The sequence below is a fragment of the Sebastes fasciatus genome, chromosome 19, assembly GCF_043250625.1.
Source record: "Sebastes fasciatus isolate fSebFas1 chromosome 19, fSebFas1.pri, whole genome shotgun sequence".
Taxonomy (NCBI): Eukaryota; Metazoa; Chordata; class Actinopteri; order Perciformes; family Sebastidae; genus Sebastes; species Sebastes fasciatus.
In genome coordinates, this window is record NC_133813.1 from 15,257,942 (window position 1) to 15,278,050 (window position 20,109).

Below are 20,109 nucleotides of genomic sequence, written 5' to 3' on the forward strand. Positions count from 1 at the left end.
TTAGTTCACAGTACGTTATGTTTACAATGCCAGGGAGGAAGTAAAGGGGCAAGGGGGGAGTGTTTGGGCAGTACTGAAGGTTGAGTTAGGGAAAGCTGAGTGTACAAAAGGGGGGAATTGATTCTCAAAAGGAGGTGAGGAGTTACAGAAAGGGGGGAGAATCATCCAGTGAAGCATACGAGCTGTGAGGTTGGTAGCAGGGAGGAGTGCAATTAATTTGGAAAGTAACTGCGAGTTGTGATTGGTTGACGTGGTTACACAAAATGTAGGTTAAGGAAACTTTTAGTAGTGTGCCGTCAGTGAATCAACTTTAATATTAAGACAGACAAAGAAAAAAAAAAATCAAGACAGTCTGAGCTGCAGACACATTTTCCCTGCTGGAGGGAAGACAGTTTCCCTGAACAGTAAATTTAATCCCCAGCCAGTGCAGCATCTTTAATCTCAACCCGAGTAGAAAGTGATGTTTAAAGCTACAGTAACGGAGAAAAACAGTTCTGTGTCGTGAAAATCTGAGAGCAGTGGAAGTGAATTACTGTGCTGAAGTTCAAAGAAAGTTCACAAAAACGAAGTGGAATCTCAGACGTGAACTGAGAGACAATGATCAAATACAGGAAAAACAAAAAATAGAAATTGTAGTTTCATTCAAGCAATCGAAAAGACAAGAAATCTGAAAATATCAGTGCAGTTCAGCCTGCAGTGCCTAACAAAGACACTGGATGTTGTTCTGCTTAATCTAAACTACATAACTTGTTTTGCACTTAACAGTTGCATCACTACCAACCCTGTAACAGTATCAGCCTTTTAACTACAGTAAAGAATGACCTCAAGTGTTATTTCTAATGTCAAAACCTTAAAAGAAAGCAAACATACTGTACATGTTGGGACATATTTAAAGTCACACACAACCTCCAATTAAAGGATAAGTGTGGTGATATTCTATATTTTTATTATTGTCAAGAAATCCCAAAACCAATAATTAATTAAATCAACTAACAAGTATCTGCGCAGCAAAAGCCTGACATACAGTAGCTTATTCCTTGGTACCGCAGGCCTCCATAGTTGTGCATAAAACTATTTAAAACGCATCAGTAAGCCTCACTGTCGCACTGGCTGACATGTTCCTTCATTACCATGAATATACTGTAGCCACTATAGTTTATTTTGAGTCAATCCCACACACTGTAAACTTACCGGGGGCATCGTTACAGAAAAATATCCTAACTGCTCATCTTAACTTAAGAAATCCTAACCATAACTGTAAATCTGTAATGAGGCCCCTGAGCACTAAAAATGAACTAATCCACAGCTGAAAATAGTCCCCAATAAATGCACTATTGAGTTACTATTGAGTAATGTTTCCTGAAAACTACAGAGGCCAGCTGTTTTAAGAAATGACTGACCTTTTTTAAAAACTAAACTATACATATGATCCGTTCGTCTTCAGTAGGAACCGGTGGGTTTAACGATGAGTGCTATAGACAGGGTAGGGAAGTCGGAAAGTATTGAGTGACGGACCAACACATTGTTGGCTTTGGTCTTTTTATGGGATTTGATGACAATAAGAAAAATATAGAATGATGCCAGCCTTATCCTTTCAGGTTTACCGACTTGTAATCACAGGTGAAGGCTACCTTTATCCAAGAGGCAACGGTACAAACAGCACCCATCCACCTACATGCACATTTAATATCATCAGGAACCTCGCACTAATACATGCCGATTATATTTCCCGTTTGATGGCTTCTTAATGAGCCTCCTGTTCTCCGGTCCTCAGAGACTTGTCATTCAAGGGAAAGGCTGACATCAGCAGCACCTGTACTTTTCCTCGGCAAGACAAAGCCAAGCTCACTGGTGTGACTCAGCTGTGTGACAAACATCTGACTCAGATCTTGTGACAGATTGCACGGGCTGAATCCCCCACTGACGCTATGACTCAGGACTCTCTGGGAGGAGCGTCTGAGCCTTAATCTTACTTGCCAATAGTTTCTACTGGAATGGTCATTCTGCTGGCGCACAGCTGCAACGCCAACATTTCTACAACACATCAAACATTAGCTGCGAGGTGAATCACAAAGAGTAGCGGTGGGAGGAAGAGGTGTGGTAATCCTACGGAGGCAAGAAGAAAGCAGGGAGCGGTAAAATCGAAGAGGCATAGAGAGCAGGAAGGAAAGGTGAGGAGGAAGCACGTACGAGCCTAGTGCAAAATTTTGAAATGCAAGGAGGAGCAGAGAAGGTGATTTGATGTGCGGTACACCCACAGCACTGAGACATGCCAAGGAAAGGGGGGGGGAAGTCAAGGAAGAAAGAGAAGAAGATGGAGGAAGGTTCAGAAATACGTACCAGAAGAGGAGGAGGAGGCTGGGCCTGATCACTGACGCCATCCGTCATACTTGAGGATCGGAGTCTGTTTGACAGCTGGCTCTGTTAAAACAAAGAAAGTAAGAGGTCACTCTTCTGTCTGACACAAGGAGCCCTGCCTACATTTATTATCTTTTTTTTTTAGGTTTTTATATCATTCTGTAGCTTCACAGGGGTGTTCATTATGTATTCAAATCCGAATATTAAAATGTTGGTCAAAGCATGTACGTTTTAGTGTCAAAATGCTATTTTCCCAATCCCTTATAAAAAACGTTTTCCCACGTGACCTGATGTAGGTTTCTGCATGATTACGCTACTACATGTACAGTATATATGCTTATAGTCAGTGTTTTAACATTACATACATTAACTTAGATGGCGGTCGGCACGCTCTCCGGATGAGTCAAACAATAAGACAAACAAACTAACCGATCGATGCAGCGGTAGGACCAGCAACTCCCGTGTTCTGCGAGGTAAAATGACTGTTTTTGTGAATGGAGTCTGGTCTGGCGGCTTTGAAGACAGCAATATAACGGCTTCAGTCCCCCGTCAGAAAGGGCTGATGGCGTGATAAAGCTGTGAAATTATTCTAAATATAGCTTACACTTAAACTGATATTGATTTTTTTTTAGGTGGCTAAAATGCATTTTTCTGCTGCTCCCGTCCACAGCCGCTTTACCTCGCCGTCAGACAGCCCTTTCCCACGAGGAAGTGAAGACGTTATGTCGCCGTCTTCAATGCCACCAGACTACATTCACAAAAACAGTAATTTTACCTCGCAGACCGCAGGAGTATACATACAACCCCACTTCAAAAACTCCAAACCAACCCTTTCAGTTATTTCCAAACTTAGCACAGCTAACTTTGACTCAGCTAGCATTCACATTATTCATAACCTTATTCATTAGCTTTTATTAGCTTACTTTGGTAAGCTACATCGCTGCTTTTTGCAACGGCTGAGTGGACGTTTTCATTTGAAGAAAAAAAAAAACGGAATAGAACGCAGATGGACCGGCCCTTTAAGTATTTAAACGTGGAGTGATTTAGGTTTTGACTACTAGATCTCACCAGAGCAGAGCTGGGCCCTGGCACTTCGCCATTGGTATCGGGAGTGAGTGACAGCCTCATATTTAAATCTTCAGCGAACTCCTGGGTGGCGGGCGTCGGTGGTAGTTGTGGTGTCAAGACGGAAGAGGGGCCGGGCAAAGACGTGGCCGAGCTGTCGTTAGGATCCTCTTCTGTGATGAGCTCCCAAGACTACATGAAACAAGAATAACATTTTAGTGACATCATCACTTTAGACAGCTGTGGCTCAGTCTGCTGTATGTATATGCGTATATTCACATCTCTCACGTTGTCCATGTCCCGGGGCTCCAGGTGCTCGTTTTCTAGGTCTTCACTGATGTGGCGTCTCGAACGGAAAACACGGTGTGCTTCCTGATTGATCTGCCGCTGTTGATTGTCACTCTCAGTCTCTGAAATCACATCCCTGAAGGAGAAGAAGTTATTCCATACAAAAGAAAGTGTTAGTAAGTCAAAAAATGACTGCTAAGAAAAATGACCTTAACATTAGATTAAGCCAGGATTACTGCTATGTAAATGAGAACCAAAATGTTATTGATAGATCAAGTGACTGTCATCTCCTGCAAGTAATACACCTACTATGGATAAGTACCTCATACAATCCCACTTCCAAACACCCAAACTACCTTTAACTAATGTAAAAATATATTCTGAAACTAAAAACGTAAGGAGAGAAATCAGGCGTACATGGTGGAGGGCCGTTTCCACTGTGTACTACGGTTGTTGTGGTTGACATAGTAGGTGCGTCCCAGGTTGTCCACCTTCTCTTCCCAGCCTGTGGGCAAAGGAGGAAGCAGCTGCTGGGGTCGCTGGGTGCCCTGGTCTGCGGACTCATCCCATGCCTGGAGGAGAAAGTTGAGATTTTCTGACATGAGGCAGTAACTCACTGGCAGCCCCGTGGTCACAGATATCCCAGTGAGCTGACAGCTTGTCAGATACACATGAACATAAGATTTTAGAGGGTATTCGAGCATGGAAATCCATTAAAGACGTTGGATTCACTTGTGGCTGGTTAAAACTTGTTGACGTGTTGTGGTTTGAAATGTTTTTGTTAGACAAGCTGCCGGCTAGGTGGGATATCTCCGACCACAGGCTCCAAGACTGAGCTAATGTGCATCAATATCACTACCAGTGTTGACAACTGAGAGAGAAGTAAAAAAAAAAAAAAACGAACTGGAGTAAAAAAAGAAATCTAGAAAGTGAAAATAAAGGTTTCGTCACAGTGAACGCATATAGTGAAGGGAGGTTAGCAGAGTGGCATTACGGTTTTCATACTTTGGCTGCTTAAAGTCACCTTATCTGAACTTCTCTAGCACTCTTCCACAATCCACTAGAAATCCACACTTGAACACACACATACAAGAACTCGCATAAAGCAAAAAAGAGGACAAGCTCCTATTTCTCCAAATAACAGGCAGTATTGTAAATGGTTTTTCCATACCCTGACCTGGAAAAGACTTTCACCAGATTCTGGCAGCAAGATGCTGCCCAAATTCTTAGAAGAAAGAATAAAAATTAGAGCCATCCTTTCTCCTCTCACTCTCAGCTAAAAACACTCACGCTTATATTGGTCCAAAGTGGGACTCTCACTTTCATCTTTAAGCTTAGACGTGCTTTTTGTTTTGTTTGGAAGGAAGAAATAAAACTAGACTCTGGTTTAGCTTCAGGTTATTATGAACAAGACGCTGAAAAGCAGTTAAAAAAAACAACATCAGAAGCCAGGACCTTACCTCAGCCTCCTCCCTCATCTCTCCAGCATCCTCCTCCGGTCCACCTTGTTTGGGCAGATAGGCCATCTTCAGACGCAGGTAACCCTTCACCCTGGACTTGTGACTAGAAGGAGAACATCAGCAAAGATAGACCCACTTGAAAAACAGCTCATCAAAACCAGTTGGCCCGCACCCTGAAAGCCCCTAGCAGGCAAATGCTTAGAAATGCACGGGAGTTTCCAAACTGCCTATTAGCACCAGATGGTCTTTCACCTTCAGTGTGTAGCTGACCGTCTCTGGAGACATGACACCAGTCAACATAGTGTTGCAAAGCATGATTAATGTCACTGTGAGTTTAATAATCTACAAATGTCTATTCCTTGCTAATGGGGGGGCCAATCACACATCATTTCACCCTAACCCTGACCCTGAGAAGTTACATTACTGGCATCCAATGTCACTGTTTACTTGTCGCATCCTGTTTGTCACGTCCGGCAGAAACTGACCTTCTGGGCCGCAACAGGAAGTCTTTAAATGTGTAGGGCCGCTCCATAGCAGGGTCCTCTGTCTGCAAATTAAGAGGAGGCATTTGTTGACGGTAATCAATTTGAACACACAAGCAAATACACATGTTAGACAGTGTCAACATATCGGAGTCAGGCGTTTACGGCACAGCTGCAACCCTCTGCACCCCAGGATCATTATGCAATGGTGAGCTTCTCCTGTTACATATTGAACAGCAGAAAGGCCTTTTTGTAATCCACAGCGATCTCCCACTACTCTCCGACTGGGCCAAACCAGTCCACACTGGCTGCCTACCACATACTACTCTGCAACGTACCACTGAATCAAAAGTATGATACTGAACGCAAAAAAAAAAAGAGATGTAGGGATGCACCGATCCGACTTTTTCAGTCCCGATACCGATAGCGATACCTGGGCTTTGGTTATCGGCCGATACGGGAATTATAATTCCAGCATATAATGTATATAGTATATAAACATAGAACTGAATTGAATAGATCGGCCCCATTGTCACCGATATCCAATCCAGCTATTTGAGTCAGTATCAACCCGATATCCGATAATGGTGCATCCCTACTTTGGTGAAGCTGTTGAGGCCAAACTGTCCTGCACATCTTAGACATTGATTGATATAAAGTTTTGTAAATAATTCATCTAAATAACTGTTTGAGAACATTGCTGTTAAAAGCCGGAAGCAACACGTACTTTATCTTCTGTGTGACTCATGCAAAACAGGGCGAGGTATATGAGCTGGCACAAGGTTAGGGCTGGGCGATACGGTCAAAATCTCACGGCACAAAGCACGGAGGCATACAAATAAATAAATATTTCCATATATCGTATATCGTTTGTTAATCACATTGAACTGAGTGGTAAAGTGTGATGTAAGGTATTGATATAGGATTTCATCACGACATGATTCCATTGAAAGACGATAAATTATCCTCTTGAATTATCGCCCAGCCCGACACAAGGTTTCATGCTGCATGGCACATGAAAAAGGTTTAAGCAAGTTCAAGCTTCCACAAGGCAAATGTAGCTACCAGAGTGCTTCAGATGAGTCAACATGGCTGACCCACATTAATGAAAATTAAAAGAGGAGACGCTGGTGTAGTAAAAAAGGTGATGACTAAAGTAATGTCCAGTAACTATGATTAAGACTTCCTACAACAAGTAGTCATGAATAAAACTAATGAATCAAATCAAAACGCCAACGCATCAATCGCAGCATCTTTACAAGCATTAGCAATAACTTATTCATGCTCAGATTATTTTTTTTAATGCAGTGGTAGGCAACATTAGGCACGTGTGCCACCATTGGCACGTGGCAGCTTGAGTGTGCAAGAGAGTTTTCTGGAGATGTTACAGTGCCCTCTCATCCGCATGGCAAATTACCGCTTTCAGAGTGGTGTCATAATTAAACTTAATGTTAACCCTAATGTTGATATGGCACACTGATTAATAAGGTTGCCAATCCCTGGTTTAATGGCTAAAAATAAGATTTCTGCATCAGGACCAAATATTCTCTATCCTGGCGTCCACTGACTTCATCCCTTCAGCATGACTCAGCTGAGGCTTTTATCTGCTGCTAATTTTCCTAGACCTATGGGAGTCAAATAGGACATTAATAATTAACCCCAACACCTTTTACTGATATGCTTTTTAAGGTTCACAGCTTAGACAGAACTTCAGAGAGCCTCAGTCAGTCTGACAGCATCGTTCTCAGCTGACTGGAGGAGGTGAGATTGATTTGCGGGGGTCTCTTTGAGTTCCAGGTCCTGTTCGTTTACATCAAAACTGTAAAAACTCTGGTTTCAAAGGCTTTTATCTCCCAGCAGTCCGCAGTTTCCGAACGAATACATGCGAGTGAGTGAATTTGTCTAGTCAGGCTTTTTTCCATTTAGTTCTAACGGTTGCTCGCCCTCAGCATAGCCGCCTCTGTTTATATTCTAGACAGCCCACTTTCCATTTCTAACAAGGAGTGCTGTTTGATCACAACAACGGGCTACTTGTGAGGTTAGCACTTTCTCACACTCAAGGCAGGCAGACACACACACACACACACTTTGCCTAACCTTCACAGAGGTTAATCACGCAGAGGAAAACTGAAGATAAGAAACAGCTGAGTATTCAAAACACTGTTATACCAGTCAGTCTGGCCACACACACACACACACATTTATGCATATAACTTACCGGCAAATGACTGAGAGGAACGTCAACCTGTCCCAGGAAATCATCTCTGGTCTAGGAGAGAAAACGAGAAGGTCAATTTCAGCAGCTTAATTTTAGAAGTAGTAGCTTTTTGAGTGTATCTGGAGAAACATTTCCAGCAGGGGGAAGAGAGGGAGGAAACCACAATGTTGAGGTGAATTAACCAATGCACCAGAAGGTCCAGAAGCATTTTGTGTTTATTTGTCACACGCAGAGTGAAAAGAGACAAAGATTTTCACCCAGAAATAATCTCTAGCCATTTTTTTTATGAACACCTGTAGTGATCTGAAAAACTCAGATAGAAGTGTAATTATGTTTAAGCAATTTCTACAACATATTACTTAAATTATCACACAATAGAGTGCTGCGGGAATGACGTATTTTTGTAGGCCAACCAGGAAGTTAGCATCGTCCTGGTTCCCTCGACAAAAAGTCAATGGGATTTTTCCATTGGGTTCCAGCTGTGTGGCAAACTAACGTTTATGATACTTACATGTTTTGTTAAGCAAGATAATCTCCACAAATGAACACTACTTTTATGATTTTTGAAGTGTGAATGCAATTTACCAGAGGTAAAAAGCTAATGTTAGGCTATGGACGAACTACACAACGGTAGTAGTATACACAACGAGGCTGTAAAGGTGGACGAGGCGGTGTGATGATGTTTAGTAGTCTCATTTAGCCACTTGTTAGACAAGTTGAAGACTCTTCAAAATTCACGAGTGGGATATTTACTGACGTATTTTATATAATAGAACAAAACATTAAAATCTCTTAAGCTTGTGTTAACCACAGGCCTTACTTCAAAACCCATAACAAATAAAACCCATTGACTTCCAGATGAAGGAACCAGAAGTGCTAAAATGCTAACTCATTTCCAAGTTTTAGGACTCATTCCTGCACCACTCTATATTTGCTGTAGTTTGTTGTGGCTTTCCACAAGTGTCCATAGCAGAAGGCTCAGTCTAAGGTTTTATTTATGGACAGGCCTTTGGTGTCATTTCATAGGAGAAGAACCCGTGAACCCAGCAAGGAAAAACAACACCCACTGCCACCAGATTGAAGCCAAGTCAGCCAGACAGAGGGAGAGAAGGACGGAGGTGACTACAGGGGGGGAGAACCAGGGAAGGTTTGTGTTTCAGAAGCCTGTAGATGTGTCCATCCTTTTGTCGTAATGAATGCAGACTGAGAGGAAAAGCAGGGGAGATTGACGGATGATTGAGCTGCACAGCAGCAAACCCCATTGGGAGCGATGATTACCTGTGTGAGATGGAAAATGCCATTCTTGGAAGTAGCCTGTGTGTGGGACACAACTGATTTAGACAACAGGCATTAACTAACAATGATGTTTGTTTGTAGACACTGGTTTGACAGGAAAGGCTGAGTTGAAACAATGCGCGACATTTTAATTAGTGCGGTGTTTCTCCGTTTGCGTTATGGTCCACCGGTGGGTTGTGAAAGAGCAACCTGGCCGTCTGCTGCGCTGCACACAAAGTTTCTTTTGAAGATTCATTCTTCAAGCTTAACTAGACAACAGAAGGCATTTTCAATGGTGTGGCATCTGTAAAAGTCACTTCACTGCTGCACAATAGTAGTGCAGTCATAAAAAATCCAATATGGAATTATGAAAACAATTTCCAATTGAACTTTTTAAGTGTGGGGAACCCTGTATATCAACTTGATTTGACAATGACATTTATTAATATTTTGTGGTCTCTTTTTAAGTTTGAGTCAGCAAAGAAGAGCTTTGAAGAAACAGTGTGTGAAAAAAAGGTTCAAAAACCACTTAAGTCCCTGAGCACTTCCTTAAATCTGATTAAATGTAGTTTTGCAATGTCAAAAAAGTTGCGTTAAGTAATGTAGTAAAAACAAGAAAAAGTTAAGCTGGTACGAGGTTAATATTAGAGCTGTTATCAATATGTTTATTGCACTTTCACATTTAAATAAACAGAGCATCCATATAAAACAGGTCCATAAACACAGTGCATCTCCTAGAAGCAAAAATAAAAATTGTACCAAAACTTTTGACTCAAAATTAAATCAACAGAGCACTGCTTTCACTTTCACGTTGTGATGCATTCCTGCTTTTTAACAAATATTTGCATAAAAATAAGACTTAAAATAATGTTCTTCTTCACCTGAATTCAGTGCTTTTTAATTCAAATCAAGTAATATACAGTATATTACTCTTATACTCTTTTAGGGACGTTTTTCAGGGGCTGCCACTGTCGGTGGGTGCGTGCGCAGCGGCATGAAAGCTCGCCAAAAGTGAAGTCAAAACATCTGGATCGCCCCCTGGTGGTTGGCTGTTTGTCTCGATCTGATATGCAGCAGAGATTTCTATGAGCGGGGACAATATTTAAATGTCGATATTACCGTCGATCATTTAACTGTGGGAAGCTAAAATTGTGATCGCGATTAATATTTTTACAAATTGTGCAGCCCTAGTTAAGGTGTACAGCAATCACACTGGTTCGTTGTGATCATCAGAAAGAAAAAGGCAAAAGCAGTGTTGGGAAGTGAGTGAGCGCGCTGGGCTTCCACCACAGTTAACAGATCTGGAATTCCATGGTGAAAGGTTACTAATGAGTCACATAAAAACACAGAGTTATTAATGCACTGGCACGTAAACAGACACGTGCGAATGCATGTGTACTCTATTTCTTCTTGGAAAAGCCAGAGCCACTAACCGTGTAAGCTACAGCAGTATCTGCTTTCATTTCCCAAACCAACTACACAATTAATTTACTTCTTGTGTAACTCCAAAGTAATTCAAAACAGCGAATTGTAAGCTGCATCTGACCTGGGAGAGTCTGATAGTATCATATTACACTCTTTCACATGTGTTGACTTGTAACCTACAATGGGAGTTTGTGAAACACTTTGTTTTTATAAATAAAGTTTAGAATTACAATTAATGCTGCAGAGATTTCTCTAACTGGACAAGTTTTCTGCACTGTTGAGTCACTTAATCTTCACCTGGAAATCTCACTTGCTAACATGTTTGATCCTATAAAACATAGTGGTGCTGTAGCTTGTATCCTATGACACAGTCAGTGGCGATGGCAGTATCCCATAGGACACATGTACTCCTGGGACACATGGCTGTTTTTTTTTTTCTGTCCTTAACAATAACAAGCATTTTAAGCTGTGGGTATGTGTATGCAGAGGGATATAATTGCAGAGTCATCAAAGGGTCACAGTTGAGCCTGCAGCTGCCTCCCAGGGCCAGGTTACACTGGGAGAGGGAGAGGGAGGGCGCCACGGACGACCAACAGAAGGAGGGTCGAAGAGTGAAAGAGGCAGATGAAGGATCGTAAAACTAGCTCAACAAGACTCGGTCAAAACCGAGTGTATGGTTGGACCGTGTATGGTCAGTCTGTGAATTTGTGGCTAAATTGTTATACAAATAGTCAGTGGTCATGTCTATAATGTTAAATCCAGCTGTGTTTCGTGAGCCAACGCATCGCTCTGGACGGGCTCATTTGCATAAAGGACTGTTCCCGCCTTTTCATTTCGAAAGAGTCGGACTCTGCGGTCCGGCCAAAAAAAGTTAGAGAATAAAAACACAAACAGTTCATCAACCTCATCTCACATACTTCTAGTTATACACAAATAGGTTTGGGGTTTTATATATACGTAATATATTAATATTCTGAGAAAAAATGGAAATCTCTGAGATTAAAGTAGCAAATGTACGTGAAAAAACGTGGATATTCTCTGAGATTTAAATGGTAAATTTATGAGAAGAAAGCTCTAATAGGTAGGTTGTTTTCTTCTGAATCGGCCCAATTCACGGCAATGTCTATTCAAAGTCCGGATGCTTAAGATAATATGGTGATTCTGGGCTAAAATAACGAGTAATTCTTTAATGCTAAATATATTTTGATTAGTTCATCCACTGCGGGCATAATACACAGCAAGCGACGGCGTCCGTGGTGTGAGGAGGTTGATCAGAACTTACAAAGTGAAGCCATGTGGTTCCATGTCAAAAAATTTCAATTTCAATTTGTGACTTGAATCTCAGAGAATCTCTGAGTTGTTTTCTCGGACATTTACGACTTTAATCTCTGAAATTCTGAGTTTTTTCCTGGAATATTATCCCCCGGCTCCATAATACCTATAATGGCCCTAATACACAGTCATAGTATTGGACCTGAGCAAATAAAACACTATCAGCATGCCTGGATACCACAACAGGTATGTGAGAGAAAAACGTTTCTTTGTGAATTGGGTGCACCGATCCTTTAAGACAGTAGGAAAGTACATCAAGAGATAAAAACTGTCAATAGTAACTGTAGCCCTACTGAACTGCCATGAAGATATAAATATATATATATATATGAAGAGGTGGTAACAGACGGAGTTTATGATATAGAGAAACCTCCAACGGGTCCAGGCTGGCACTGAAGTGTGAAAAGGTTGTCTCACCTACTCAACAGTCTCTGTGCTGACACGACTGAATTACAATGCCACGCATTGTATCAGAGCTCCGAGATCAGAGTTGAAAGAAGAGAAGCACTTCACAACAATAGCAATTTAAACCCCACTCATATGCTACTGGACCAAAATAAAAAAAAAAAAAAAGAGTTCCCCCCCATCCATCCACAATCCTGTAAATATAGCAAACCCATTGGCCTGCAGGAGCTCTTTGTGAATGGAAACTGGGGGGGTGTCGTGCTGTAACGAGGGCATGGCACTGTGGCATAGCTGTCTGCAGCTAGTCTCGCTGGCACACACACACACAAACAAACACACACACTGGTAGTATCCCATGCAGGGCTTTAAAAAGGGGCACTCCAACTCCAGGCTACCAGTTGGGGAAGACCTGTCATTATGGTCTAAATGAGGATTTCCTTGTTGCATGAGAAACAGGATGCCCTGGGGTAACACAACACCACGTGTGTTTAAAAAGGAAAAGGTGTGTAAAATGCTTTCAAGTATGGCTGTCAAAACTAAAAATATATTAACATTGTAGATGCATTAGTGGAGAGCGGCCAATATTAACAAACCAATCGCATCGTAGGTCTAATTGTGCCTGAGGTCTCCGACTCCGTGACTCTGACAAAACCAGAACTATTTGACCAAATCTTACACCATCTTGGATTTGTAACATCCGGGTTCAACGCAATTCTTAAGCTTTCTTCATGCTCGCGTGAGACACCGTGGCTACAAGCACGCACAGAGGCGTTTATGCTCAGCGCGTTGATCGTTGCAATATGCTCCAAAACGCCAGGAGGCGTACAGACAAAATAGTCTGTGAAGTCAACGAGTGGTACCGGAAAGGAAAGCAGGCTGCCTGGCAATATAGTAGTAAACACTAGAAGAGGCTTTTTGCCGCAAGCTGTGAAAGAATACGAGAGATTGTTTTGTTAAAGCTAAAAAAAAAGAAAAGGTTTCATGGAAAGAGTGGCGACCCGAGGGGAGCCACCGAGAGACGGAAAGTCATTTTGACTTGGAGGTAAGCGACAGTAATAATTACAGTACACGAATACAATATTTGGCGGTACTTACGTCTGTGTTTAGTGTTTACTACAGTTGCCAGGCAGCCTACTTTCCTTTCCGGTACCACTCATTGACTTCTTGCTTATCCACAGAATATTTTGTTTGTACGCCTCCTGGCGTTTCGGAGCATATTGCAACGAACAACGCGCTGAGCATAAACACCTCTGTGCATGCTCGTATGTGCTTGCGCCATCTAAAAAAAACGTTTATCTGTCCTTAATGATAAGGAAGGCAGGAGTAACTGGTTTGTCAAAACAGTTATTCATGCGACAAAAGCCGGGCATAGCACCATCCTCATGAAACAACAAGTTAGAGATAAAACCTAGCGCACTGGAGGACTTTACAACAAAATTAATCTCATCTCCTTATTGTGGCAGGCAATTGCGATTATTTTGACTGATATTGCAATTGGAATATCATTATTCTCATCTTCACTGAAAAACATTAAAATGATTAAGGTGTGATTCCTGCGGGGATCTGTGCCAAACAAAGATGTTTTCTTAAGCCTGTAGAATATGACATGTAGGCCGGGACATCACTGCAGCACGACTATATTTCATTTTAAATGCTATTTTGACACACATTTGCCCTGTAACAAATATTGCGCCTCCTGCTATTTGAAAATTGCAGTAGGCCATATTGCAATTTCAATAACATTTCAATTAACTGTGCAGCCCTATTACATTTTCATTCAGTATTACTCACCAAAATGAAAGGTGTGTATCCTTGAGGTCTGACAAATGTGTTGAATGCATTTCCTTTACTCACAAAACAATTTCCACAGCTGTTTTTTTTTTTTTATAATTCAAAACCTGCATTGTTTACACCCATGTTAACCTGCAATAGGAGTCTTTATCATCACTGCCTTTGCTGGTGCATTGGTTTTTATCTGTGCACATTGTCACCTGCTTACAAAACGGGGATCCACTCATAAAAAAACTGCTCCATAGCACTACTAAGGCCCAGACACACCAAGCCGACATCGGAGAACTAGCGGCGATGAAGGCCGACTGTTGCATCGCCTCACGCTGCCTGCGTCTTGGCCGACGTTGCATTTGAACACACCGCAAAGACTACAGCCGATGGCCAGTTAGCACTTACGTTCTGTGTCTTAGGCCTGTATAGGTGAAAAACTCCACAACGCATGTTCAAGTTTGATTCATTATAATTCCCTGGTGTAGAGTGGTTCCCAGCCTGGGGGTTGGAACAACCCAAGGGTCGCATGATAATCTGAGGAGTCATGAGATTATTAACAGGATAAGAAAGCAGAAAGAATTCTGCAACACAATTTGTTTATTAAATATCTGCTATCACCTTAAAAATCAATCTGAGAAGTAAAGATTACTCTTTGGCTAACTGGTCACGACTCGTTTACATCAAATCCAACCTGTGACAAGAGGTCGTAAATAGACATTGCTTCATATTCAAGGTTCACAAGCCGCAAAGGTTGGGAACCACAAATGTCCAGGTTGTATACAGAACGCATTGCTGCTGAAAAGTCCAATATCTTAAGTGCTTTAAGAAGAATCATGTGAAGGATTACGTAATATGATGCACTGGCTAAAGCTTGAGCGATACATGGAAGGATAGCAGAAAGTCTTCAAGCTTTCAGGGAAACAGATACCGATAGCTTTTTTAACTTCTTGATCGTCGTTTGGCCTATAATGACTTCTTACTTCTTAATCACTCATGGAGCAGCTGCGAGGATACGGATCCATACCAGCCAAGAGCCAAAGAAGACATGCCGCCAGCCCGCTCTCAAAATCAACAACCACACTAGAAACAGACTAAAGATAGAAACAGCCAACTCTCAAAGAGCACTGGCTGCAGTTAAGGGTATTACCAAACTTAAGTGTCACATTTCTATGAACCAGAAGGCAACAAGTGCGGAGAAATTATCCATTCATCCATTCCTGTTTTCCTTTCATGACTGAATTGGCCGATGTGTGTAAAACTTCAAAATGCCTGTGGTTGCAGAAGTGAAAGAACGCCAGTGTGTGTGTGATTTAGCTCAGCAAACCGTGTCTGTGCTTTTCACTTCCAGGAAAGTCACCACCCTCTTCCTGCACCATACGGATCTCTACTCAACTGGGCCGGATTCAGTGAGGGACAGATTAGATGTGAAATACTTAAGACATCCCACAACGTTTGCATGATTTAGGTAGCATAAATTCTCATTTCTTATACCCATGGCCTTTTAAATGCCGCCTTCTTCTGGCTACACAACAAGCTATGTGTTCAACTAAATGTCATATGAGCGAGAAGACCCATCCACTATTGGTTGCGATTGTTTATGATTCATTCTCAAATTAATTTCTTCATCATTAAAGACGACAAACTAGGGCTGTCATCGATTAAAATATCACCATCGCAAAGTAATCACACGTTTTATCTGTTCAAAATTTACCTTAAAAGGGAGATTCGTCAAGTATTTAATCACCGTTATCAACATGGAAGTGGGAAAATATCCTTGCTTTATGCAAATGTATGAATATATTTAATGTTGGAAATCATTAACAACACAAAACAATGACAAATATTGTCCAGAAACCCTCACAGGTACTGCATTTAGCATAAAAAATATGCTCAAATCATAACTTGGCAAACTCAAGCCCAACTGACTTGACTATGACTTGCCCCAAACTGCATGGGATTATCATAAAATGTGCATGTCTGTAAAGGGAAGACTCGTGGGTACCCATAGAACCCATTTTCCTTCACATATCTTGAGGTCAGAGGTCAAGAGACCCCTCTGAAAATGGTCATGAGAGTTTTTCCTCACCAAAATGTAGCGCAAATTTGGAGCATTATTTAGCCTCCTTCACAACAAGATAGAATGACATGGTTGGTACCAATGGATCCTTTATCGCGTTAACTTTGACAGTCCTTCTACAAACCTTTCAAATCTCAGAACAATATTTACAAAATCTTTTTCCATTTAAAAACTTTTTCAGTCCTACTAAAGTTTTCCAGTAATCTTTACCTTGGGTTCATTCCTCTCCGAATCATTGCCATGGCTGACATCCTGATCTCCACCTCTGCCCTGGGTAAAATATATCTTGACATGAGGCTGCCTCCTGGATGAATCCCCACTGATTTTGAAAGTACAACCATTAGAACGGTTCCTTGCTTCCGTTCTCTCCACGTCTGTTTGGTTCTCCTCTACAGCTTTTCCATCTGCACCAGTTTCCTCGTGTTGATTTTCCAGCAACAGCCTCTGATGAGGCGAGCTTCTCTCCAGTCGAATTCTGGGGTAACGCACCATGCGGCTACCTCTTGAGCTGGCATAGCCAACATCTGAGCATTCTTCCTGGGATGCAGCAGCCTGACTCTGATCCTGGTTCTGGAGCTGAAACACTAGTCTCTGTGTTCCACCATTAACAGACTGGTCCAGGCTCTGCTGCTGCACAGACCAACCAGTACCCCCATAAGGGTGGATTCTGAAATGCTGGATATCAGAACCATCAGGGGAGTTCCTCTGGATGCAAATCCCACCAACACTGATACCAGGTTGGCCGCTGCTATACATAGTATTGCCATTGGAGCCAATACTAAAGACCCTGCGTTTGGGCAGGTTCGGCTCTGTCAGAAGAGTTTGTGAGTTTAAAGTATCTGGGCTGTAGTACGGAGGAGGCGGGTGTTGAGGAACGTCATCTTGGATCTGTGGTTCTGTATAGGCAGGCGCAGGTCCTGGAGGAGTATAACAGGGTGGCGGGACATCATCGGCATAACCACGGGAATCTCCATTACTTGATCCGTTGGAGCGCTGGAGGGAGATGTGCATGGAGGAGCTCTTGGTGGGCCGCGGCTCGGCGTAGGCGGCGAGCTGGGGTATGAACATGGAGGAGCTGCGTTTGAGAGAAGGCTCCGACCGTGAAGCTCTCGGTGGGGCATGCTGCGCAGCTGGCTCCTGAGAGAACGTCGGCACCGGAGGCGGCCGCATGCGGATTGCCGTGACCACATCGTTGTCTCCCTGCTGCTCCTCAGAGTCTCCTTCCAGTATCTCCGGGGCTGTGTTACTGCGGCCTGAGCCAAAGTACAAACGCAGACGTTGAGCCATTTTCACCTCACGTCCCACAGCTCCCGTTCCCTCTCACTGTCTCTCTGCCTGGCTGTTTGGTTCTCTCCTCTGGCTCCAGTCTCTGTCTCTTAGTGTCGCCCACTTCTCTCTTTTGGCTGGCTGGATGACTGATCCCCTTTTTTTTTCTTCCACTCTCCCTAACCCCCCCTCCCACCCTCTCTGAGTCTCTTCCACAACTTTCCTTCCACAGTAAACTCTACGGAGGAAAGAAGTCACACCACAAAAACTGAAAAAGCCACTGCAAAAGAGCAGACAACTTTACACAGCGCACTCTAAGGAATGGCAGAGTGGAGCTAAAGAGAGGAAGGGTGAGGGGGGGGGGGATAAAAAAAAAAAAAAAGAAGGATCCCTGTATACCAGACTCTTAGCACTACCAAGCACTAGCGACAGACTGCAGAAATAGCCTGAGCCGAGTGACGGCCAGCATTCCTGACATGATTGGATAAGAGCGGCCGGCGCTCCTGGTTTCCGAGGTGACAGTGGGTTGCTTGTAAGTCATGTGACCACAAATGGCCCCGGCACCTCTCGTTACAACCCCATGCTGCCCTCAAGTGCCAACTGGCCCCCCAAACACACCCCACGCACCACTGTCCATCCCTTCCTCCATTCACATGATCTCTTTCTAACCTCCACCCATTTCCCTGCCTCCACACCTCTCATTAATACACTAAGTCCTCGGCCCTCACACTTTGGTAGTTTTTAACCCCGATAAGTTACCTCTTCATTTTGACATTATCTCCCACTTAATTCCTTTAACTAAAACTGATATCTGGAGTATCAGTGTAGCTCAGTTTCCTGTAGTAGTACTAAAACAATCTATCTATCTTCCTCAAAACACCACTGTCTTTAACATTACTAAAGTAACTTTGCAGTGGTTAGCACTGGCGCCTCACAGCTAGAGGGTCGCAGGTTCAAATCCGGCTTGGGGCCTTTCTGTGTGGAGTTTGCGTGTTCTCCCCGTGTTAGCGTGGGTTTTCTCCGGGTACTACGGTTTCCTCCAACAGTCCAAAGACATGCAGGTTAGGTTAATTGTTGACTCTAAATTGCCCGTAGGTGTGAATGTGAGTGTGAATGGTTGTCTGTCTCTATGTGTCAGCCCTGTGATGGACTGGCGACCTGTCCAGGGTGTACCCCGCCTTCGCCCAATGTCGGCTGGGATCGGCTCCAGCCCCCCCGCAACCCCTAACGGGATAAGCGGTTGCAGATGGATGGATGGATGGATCTTAAAACATCACTGGTAAATATGACCTCTAGCCTATTTCTTCATTCATTTAATGACTTAAAGGGATAGTTTGGGTGTTTTGAAGTGTGGTTGTGTGAGGTACTTATCCATAGTCAGTGTATTACCTACAGTAGGCAGTCGGCACATCCGGTGCGGTAACTCCTGTCTGTTTCTCCAAACTGGGGGTGTGCCGACCGTCAACTACTGTAAGTAATACATCTATAATGGATAAGTACCTGACATAACACCACTTCAAAACACCCGAACTATCACTTTAAGGGCCATAACATCACCCGTTCTGCTGTTACTGATCTGCCTGAGCATCCCACCATACCCCCCGGGAGAGGGAGGGTAAAAAGAAGGAGAACTGAGAGAAAGAAACAGACCTATAAATCTGTTGTATACAAACATCCATATCCTTTTCCAACAGATACACCGGTCACGTTGTGAAGTGAATATTTCCTCGCTAAATGTTGCCACTAAAAATACTACGTTCGCCAACAAATCTGGAGGACAAATTGAGCCCTGTTACTTCTTGTAGCTTGGAAACAGAAAGAAGCATAAGGAAGTTGTTGCTAAAAATGGACCAGGACAAAAAAAACAAGGCAGCGGCAGAGTGAAGGAGCAGAATATCTGACAGATTGCAGCTTTGATAAGGCAAACAGCAGAGTCCTCTCGGGAGAAAGATATCCGTGTCTCCTTCAAACAGAATAGGCTAGGCTGTCTCCCGTGCACAGCCAAACACTTAACCGTCTGGTGGTTTTATAGGCCATTCATCCAAAAACCGCCCAAGATACGACTCGGCTGTGATCTTAAGTCTGCCCTGCTGAAATCAGGCACACAAATTAAGATGCTGAAGCATTTGTAATGTACTATTTGGCAACAGTACAAGATAAACACAGAGAGAGAAGGAGAGAGATTTTCACAACATACTGTACATTCATGAGAGCATTCTTTATAGTGCAGTGATTCACCGGTGGATCAGCATGTGAAAATGGGGGTTTGGGGCTACTTTGCCCAGAGACCAGAGTTTGTGGGCGAGCCGTCTGTCTCCACGCACAAAACTGACAAAGCCCCTATGATAATTTGGCCTTTCAGAACTGTGTGGTCCAAAAAACCCGTTCCCACATCTATGACTTGCCCGACCTATGGTTTAGCCTTCAGTGCGTCACCTAATCTGTCTCAAAAAGCAAGCTGCAACGAGCAGACAGCCAAGCCACTGATGGTGCACCATAGTTGGGAAGGGAAAAAAAAAAAAAAAGGACAAAAACAAAAAATGAAAGTTCTCCATTGTGGCCAAGAGGGCATCTCGGAGACAGGCGATATTGACTGGAGGCAGAGAAAGAGCCCAAAAGAGAAAGACTGTAGAGCAAGAAGAAATCGTGGCTTGGCAGCCGATTACACTTCGCGAT

At 43.0% G+C, this 20,109-nt stretch overlaps 1 protein-coding gene across 14 annotated transcripts in view; it reads right to left on the bottom strand.

Annotated features, from left to right (window-relative positions):
- nedd4l (NEDD4 like E3 ubiquitin protein ligase) overlaps positions 1 to 20,109 on the bottom strand; it is a 62,411-nt gene that overhangs the window by 24,829 nt on the left and 17,473 nt on the right. For 2 of the 14 annotated variants that reach the window (XM_074618262.1, XM_074618261.1), the window contains exons 6-13: positions 9,150 to 9,185; positions 7,872 to 7,922; positions 5,657 to 5,718; positions 5,172 to 5,274; positions 4,129 to 4,283; positions 3,703 to 3,847; positions 3,427 to 3,615; positions 2,341 to 2,421 (exon numbers count right to left, since the gene is read on the bottom strand). In XM_074618262.1, the coding sequence (XP_074474363.1) occupies positions 2,341 to 2,421; positions 3,427 to 3,615; positions 3,703 to 3,847; positions 4,129 to 4,283; positions 5,172 to 5,274; positions 5,657 to 5,718; positions 7,872 to 7,922; positions 9,150 to 9,185 (822 nt within the window). Of the gene's footprint in view, positions 1 to 2,340; positions 2,422 to 3,426; positions 3,616 to 3,702; positions 3,848 to 4,128; positions 4,284 to 5,171; positions 5,275 to 5,656; positions 5,719 to 7,871; positions 7,923 to 9,149; positions 9,186 to 16,377; positions 17,592 to 20,109 lie in introns of those variants that run through there. The other 12 variants (XM_074618260.1, XM_074618258.1, XM_074618266.1 and 9 more) reach the window with 9 other exon arrangements.